General features: G+C 38.1%; 2 protein-coding genes across 2 annotated transcripts; both read left to right on the top strand.

The window, feature by feature from the left end:
* The first annotated feature begins 2,997 nt into the window (after positions 1 to 2,997).
* Positions 2,998 to 3,774, top strand: LOC138872696 (uncharacterized). The gene has a single exon (XM_070151106.1). It carries the CDS (start codon positions 2,998 to 3,000, stop codon positions 3,772 to 3,774), a length of 777 nt encoding a protein of 258 aa, XP_070007207.1.
* Positions 3,775 to 3,894: 120 nt separating this feature from the next.
* On the top strand, positions 3,895 to 7,532 carry LOC138872695 (uncharacterized). Its single transcript, XM_070151105.1, has 4 exons — positions 3,895 to 4,086; positions 4,291 to 5,322; positions 5,779 to 7,111; positions 7,264 to 7,532. The coding sequence occupies exons 1-4, from the start codon at positions 3,895 to 3,897 to the stop codon at positions 7,530 to 7,532; spliced, it is 2,826 nt and encodes a 941-aa protein (XP_070007206.1).
* The last annotated feature ends 267 nt before the right edge of the window (positions 7,533 to 7,799 follow it).

Here is a 7,799-nt window from a genome sequence, read left to right as displayed (position 1 = left end):
ATAATTAAACTCCAATTTTAGTATATGCGGAAATCATTTTTTCTTTATACATTAAATAATAAAATTTACAGAAATAACCACAAAATCTTTAACAAAACTTATCATTTAATAATCCAAAAAAATCCTCCCAGATCCCGGTGTCATAAGTGCATGAAATTTCCGGAATTATTTATCTTCTCTCTAGGAAGAGGAGGAATAGTAATTTCGTCATCATTTTCCGGTCATAACTCCGGGATCCGGTGGTGGAACTAACCAAACTTGGTGTCAAAAGATACATAATTTCCTTACAAATAATACCCAATTGGTTTCAACTTCAGATCTATAGTCTATTTTTGCAGATCTTAATTTCATTTTCACGAGTTACTGTAGCAGACAGTGTTCTTCATTCAATTTTAGCAATTCAGCTAATTCCAGCACTACTGTTGAGCACAATAGCTTGTTTTGATAACGTGAAAGTGTTCTCTTCTCTTCTAAGATCAATTTTATTTCTAAGCTTCATTTCGGACTGTGAAATTGGATTCACAGCCATACAGAAGTAAAGTCAAGTTAGTTCAAATTACAGTAGCATCGTTTTCTTGCAAAGCTGTTGTACTGTGTCATGCAAATAAAGTGCTAAAGAATTACAGTTGTAATGGACACACAGGCAGGTGGCCAACCTCATTTGGAGGCTGCGCTACCTAAACAACCTCCTCCAAACTTTGCACAAACATCAGGGAACACAAATAACAACAAACAGCCGATGGATTACTCCAAATTTCTGAAACCTTACACTTTAAATGCTTCAATGCAGGAGCAACAGGAAATTGAGCCAATTCCTATTCGTCCACCTACAATATTGAATGGAGAACATGTTATTCAGTTCACAGAGGCAGAAGTAGAAAGGATGGATATCATCGAAGGATTACAATATGCAATAGTTGGCAAATGTTCTTATGGAAGCCCAGAAATTCAACAACTGCGTAAGTTAATACCAATTCAATGCGGAATTAAAGGTGAATGTAACATTGGTTTTCTAAGGGATAGACATATTTTAATTAGAATGACGTTAAGGCAGGACTATCTTCATTTCTCATCAAAAACTCATTACATAAAGGACAGGGATGGCTATCAATATTAGCTTAGGCCGTTGATTTATGACTCAAAGTTTAGAGCAGATGAAGAAACACCCAAGGCAATGGCTTGGATTTCATTCCCAGGTCTATTGCCAACCTTTTTTGTAAAGGAATATCTATTTTCTCTAGCTTCAGCGGTAGGTAAACCTATGCATCTAGACATGGCAATAATTAATAAAACTAGACCTAGTTGTGCAAGGGTGAAGGTACTAGTGGACTTACTTGCAGATCTGCCTAAAAAGGTGAGGATGGACATAGTCAACGAAGCTATAGGAACAACAAGAACTGAATGGGTGAGAATTTAATATGACATGCTGCCTAAATACTGCAGACATTGTAAACTTCAAGGGCATGATCAATTTGAATGCTGGAGGATACACCCTGAACTATATGTGGAGAAGGAGAATGATAACCAAGCAGATACTGCTAAGAAACAGGACATAGGGAACTCACAGCCTATAATGATGTTATCTAGTGGAAAGGTCGTGGGTAATGTGAATGTTACAGCAAAAGAGCAATGGAAGGAAGTGAAGGACAACAGAGTTAGAAATGTAGTAAATCAAAATACTAGTATCACTAATAATGGAATGGAGATGGCACCAGCTAAGCAGTTTGAAAACATTAAGAACAAGGAGAGTACAAGCACTGTAGGGAGACAAGTAGAAGCACACAGCAACAGTGGTAAGGATTTGGTGGCAGCAGACAATAAAGATAATGATCATGTTCAAGTAGCTAACAAGTTTGCAATATTACAAGGGATGGATGAAGAGGAAGAACCTATTAATCAATTGGCAATGGTGGCAGATAATATAGCAACAAACAGTTCAGCACTTCATAACCAAGCATCTACAAAGCAAAAAACAAAAAATATGGTCAATAATGAGGGAAAGTTAAATCCAGCAGCACAAGCTTTTCATCTTAACCCATCGGGGATTAGTTCGACTAATGGTCTAGTCAATGGAAAGGAGGCATCAAAAGCAAAAAACGATACCGCATAATGGGTAGAAAGAAGCTTCAAGGATAAAACAGGAGAAGGAATAGTGAAGATCAATAAACCATGCAAGGAAATCCCATCACAAGAGACATTAGTGAACAAGGTACTTAATAAAAAGCCAAATTCTAAAGCAGAAGGGTCAAAATCGTCTACATTTAAAGAAAGAGTGCAAGAATGTGGAGGCAGGCTATGGGAGGCACAAAGGGAATATGATTTAGAGGAGAACGAAGTACCACTAGGAGCACAAGATGATGATGAACCAAATAAGAATGACAAAGAAGAAGATGAGCAAAGTGTAAATGGAGAGATCCATGCCAATGACAACAATACAACTGGTAATTATTTAATAAAGGAAGGATCAGAAAATGTTGAGCACATCAATAATTTTCAGACGGCAGAAGTCACAGAAATTAGTAACTATGAAGGAAGAGGCCCAGAGGTAAATGATCCTGGAGGAACAAAAGATGATCAACTTCAGAAATCACAAGAAGACCCACAAGGACACAACACAACAGAGAAGTTGAAACAACCAAAACAAAAAACAGAAATAGTAAATATTACTGTTACATTAGAGAAAAACCAGTTGCAGCTGTTAAAAAGAGGAGAAGAGAAAGCCTTGGTCACTAAAAAGAATGCATTTGGAGCTACATCAGGAGGGAAGGAAGACAATGAAGAAGGAGAAGAACCTGGTAAATCAGGATACGACATGGATCAAGAATCAACTACCCAACACCTTATGATTGCTGCAAGGAAAGGTGACTTATCACCTACGCAAGTGGAAAAGGCAAAATCAGCAGCAAAAGGTAAGAAGAAGCAACAAAAAGATAATTTTGTAGCACCAAAAGATGGGGTGCACATAAGGAGAACGATGACTAAATCCAGCAATCAGTGATGAATGCTCTCATTTGGAATATAAGGTCAGTCAACACACAGCAGGCCTTTGAAAGGTTGACAACAATGCATAGGCAAAATCACTATGATTTTGTAGGATTAATGGAGCCAAAGCAACAAGCAAAAAAATTGGAAAGGTACAGAAACAAGATAGGACTTGCACAGGCAATTTCAAATGTTTCCAACAAGATCTGGGCTTTTATAGATGAGGTATTTGAGGTAACTGTTATGTACAATATGGTGCAACAATTAACACTAAGATTGTTTCATACTAAATCGCATGTGGAGTTTGTCCTAACATTGATATACGCAAAATGTGATGCAATCGAGAGGATAGAATTATGGGATTCATTATATGCAATGGCAAGGGATATGGATGCACCATGGCTTGTAGGAGGTGATTTCAATGTAATATGGGATGAAAAAGAAAAATTTGGTGGGTTACCTGTGTCATTGAATGAAATTGATGATTTTCGACACTGCATCAATACTTGCAATCTATTCGACCTTGGATTTAAAGGCAGCATATTCACATGGTGGAATGGAAGAGTAGAGGAAGACTGTATATTCAAAAGACTAGACAGATGTTTGGCCAATGTTGAGTTCCAACAAAAATTTCCAGGAATAGAGGTGCAACATTTGTCAAATACTGGCTCTGATCATAGTCCAATGTTTTTGAAGTGTGATATTGAGACTCCACCTATAAAAAAACATTTTAAGTTCTTGAATTTTTGGGTGGAACATGCAACTTTTAAAGGTGTGGTGAAAGAGAATTGATCTGCTGATTTCAGTGCAAATCCTTTTATTCTTTTTAATCACAAGTTAAAAAAATTAAAGAAGGCCCTTTCATTGTGGAGTAAGGCTACATTTGGAGATATTTTCCAAAAGATAGCAAGTATGGAAGAGGTAGTGATGGTTCATGAAGTAGAATTTGAAGCAAATCCTACAGGAATGAACAGGGAAAGACTACAAAAGGTTCAGGCAGAATTGATCAAATGTCTTGCACTAGAGGAGAAATATTGGCAACAAAAGGCAGGTATGACTTGGTTCAAGGAAGGGGATAGGAAAACTAAGTTCTTCCATGCACAAGTGAGAGGTTGAAGGAAGAGACTTCAGCTTAACAGAATTCAAAACAGTGGAGGAACCTGGATTGAAGAAGAACAACAAATTGCAGAATAGGCTATCAAATTCTACGAGGAACAGTTCACAAAAGAAGCTACTCCTTCATTATTTGATATCATAGAGCATGTTCCTAATCTGATTAACACTGAGCAGAATGCATAATTGATTAAGCAACCAACAAAAGAGGAGGTTAAAGTGGCAGTACTTGGACTTAATGGTGATAGTGCTGGGGGGCCAGATGGTATGTCAGGAAAATTTTATCATTCTTGTTGGGACTTAATAGGGGATGACCTGTACGACATGGTGAGGGATTTTTTCAATGTCCATGCGCTACCCAAGTGTGTAACACACACAAACCTAGTTCTGCTACCAAAGAAAAAAGAAGTTACCACCTTTTCTGATTTAAGACCAATAAGTCTCAGTAATTTTTCTAATAAGGTTATACCAAGGGTGGTTCATGAAAGGCTAGTGAAATTTCTCCCAAGTCTGATATCGGAGGAACAAGTAGGTTTTGTTAAGGGAAGGAATATAGTAGAAAACATCCTTTTAACTCAGGAGATAGTGACTGACATTAGGCTTAGAACTAAGGCTGGACCTAATGTCATCCTGAAGCTAGATATGACCAAAGCTTATGATAGAATATCTTGGCTATTCCTAACCAAGGTACTGAGAAAGATGGGATTCACAGAAAGGTTGATAGGGATTGTCTTTGGATTAGTTTCAAACAATTGGTATTCTATTCTAATAAATGGTCAAGCTCATGGGTTCTTTAAGTCCTCAAGGGGAATAAAACAAGGTGATCATGTATCTCCAACTTTGTTTATATTGGCAGCAGAAGCATTATCTAGGGGTCTCAATGCACTACACACTAACCTGTATTTTTGTGGATTTGGGATGCCAAAGTGGAGTCCAAAGATCAATCATTTGGCATATGCAGATGACATGATTATCTTCTCATCCTCAGATAAAACATATCTGATACTGATTATGCAAGTGCTGAAGGCATATGAAAATGCATCTGGGCAGCTTGTTAACAAGACCAAATCAGCTGTGTACCTGCATCATTTAACAAACTTGGAAGTGGTCAGCAAGGTAGAAAGGATCACAGGCATTCATAGGAATGATTTCCCTATCATATATCTAGGTTGTCCGATATTTTATGCAAGGAGAAAGCTGGAATTCTATAAGCCCCTAATTACTAAGGTAATGGACAAACTGCAATCATGGCAGGGCATGTTATTATCAGTAGGGGGCAGGGCAGTTCTCATATCCCATGTATTTCAAAGCATGCCTATGCATCTACTATCAGTTGTAAACCCTCCAGAGTATGTGATAAATAGGTTGCACAAATTGTTTGCTCAATTTTTTTGGAGCAGCACTGTAGGAGGAACTATTAGGCATTGTGCTTCATGAAATACCTTATGCATGCCAATTGAGGAAGGAGGAATAGGTTTCAGTTCACTGCATGATGTAGCAAAGGCGTTATTCAGTAAGTTGTGGTGGAATTTCAGAACAAAACCGAGCCTATGGAGCTCTTTCATATGTCAGAAATACTGTAAAAAATTAAATCCTGTAATTGTTCCGTGGAAAAGGGGGTCTCACATCTGGAGAAAAATGTTGGAATGCAGTGATCTGATTGAACATCAAATCCTTTGGCAGACAAAAATGGGATCCTCACTATTTTGGTATGAAAATTGGACAGGTCTTGGGGCACTATATTTTTTAGTTCCTCAGGACTTTGGCATTGATGAAAATGTACATAATGTAAATGATGTTACCTTAGATGGTGAGTGGGATGTGGACAGGCTATATGAAATACTTCCTGAAGACTTAGCAGTACACATTATGGAGAAAATCAAACCACCTTCACCGATGCAGGTTCTTGACAGGCCTTGTTTAATGCTGGAAACAAGAGGATATTTCAGTGTTAAGTCAGCATGGGAGTATACGAGAAGAAGAGACGAACCAAGAACAGCTTATAGAATGATTTGGGTAAAGGGACTGCCTTTTAAAATATCATTTTTCATGTGGAAAGTGTGGAAAGCAAAGCTACCTTTAGATGATTTCTTGAAAAGGATAGGCTACTGCATGCCATCAAAATGTTGGTGTTGTATACAGTCTGATGAGGAATCTCTTCAGCACTTGTTTTTTAGATCAGAAACTGCAAAGACAACTTGGAAGTATTTTCTATCGAGGGCAGGAATAGATGTGGAGGGACTTACAATGCACCAAGCAATCACAAAATGTTGGACTGCAAATGTGTGCTTAAGGCTAAAACCAATAATGCAAGCACTCCCCTCATGCATAGTCTGGGAACTTTGGAAAAGAAGAAATAGTATGAAGTATGGTGATGGAGTGACAACAAGCAGGGTGATTTATCAAGTTTCATCAAATCTTCAGGCTTTGGTGAAAGTGAGAAAGCCTGGGATGATCATGGTACCTCACAAATGGCAAGATCTATTAGCTGTGATGGAAAATTCCACTCATAAACTTAAGGTTACAAAAGTCATGTGGGAATTTCCAAGTGCAGGATGGCTAAAAGTTAATACGGATGGTGCATTGAGGGGAAATCCAGGCAGGAGCTCAATAGGTTTTTGTATAAGAAATGAAAATGGTGACATAGTCAAGTCAGTAGGGAAAGAGATTGAGGAGACAACAAACACAATAGCTGAAGCGAAGGCCATGGTAGAAGCACTAAGGTTCTGCAGATTTAAACAATACTCTCATGTATGGCTTCAAACTGACTCAATGTTATTAAAAAAGATAATGGATGGGATGTGGAAACCACCATGGATCATATATGAGCAAGTAGAGGAAATGATGCAACTAATGAATGGGGGCAATTACACAGTTACTCATATTCATAGGGAGGGCAACAAGCTGGCAGATCACTTGGCTAATTTTGCTTTAGATCATGGAGAAATAGAATGCCAACAATTCTGGCATCTAGATGCACAGGGAAGGAGGTTGGTTAATGAAGATAAGTTGCAATGTCCAAATCTAAGGGTGAAGGTGAACAGGAGATAGGAAGCAAAGAGAAAAGGAAGAGCAGGAGGCATGTCAACTTAACTGACCAATATATTCAAATCCTAAGGGAGGAGGATATAATGGTTGGTATTTCTAACTATCTTTTATCTACTGCAGGTGACACTAAGATGCTTAAGGCACTCCATGAGGCAACTTTCGAGATAATTGATACTAAGGAACAAACACAGATAAATAAGCGAGCACAACAACAGAGACTAATGGCATTGGCAACCCAACTAGCATGGGGTGAAAGCGTGCTTTCAGTTCATTGGATATACAACCAGCATGGAGCAGAAGTGTTTAATATCACACGCATGGTTCAGTTACAAGTAGGATATTGGAATATAAAAATGATTCCTACTCATTTCGAGCACAACATGAAGTAAATGGCATTGGAAACACAACTAGCATGTGCAGCAAATATTTTTTCGAGTAAAGCAGGCAACAAAGGCCAATGTGTTTTATTTAGCATGCTTCAATCCACTTTCGGATTAAATAATCTTTTAATATGCAAACAAGGTTTAATGGGGAAGGCCTGGCAGACAACACATGCTGATGAGCAAAGGAATCAAATGAAAAAGTGAATGCACATGGAAATTTATCTAGGATACATAAAAGCATGCAATACTCTAGGAAGAAGGTACTATGGGATA

Source organism: Nicotiana sylvestris, chromosome 7 (assembly GCF_000393655.2).
Source record: "Nicotiana sylvestris chromosome 7, ASM39365v2, whole genome shotgun sequence".
NCBI classification, from domain to species: domain Eukaryota; kingdom Viridiplantae; phylum Streptophyta; class Magnoliopsida; order Solanales; family Solanaceae; genus Nicotiana; species Nicotiana sylvestris.
Note: the sequence above shows the minus strand (reverse complement) of the source record. Positions and strands in the feature narration are given on the sequence as shown.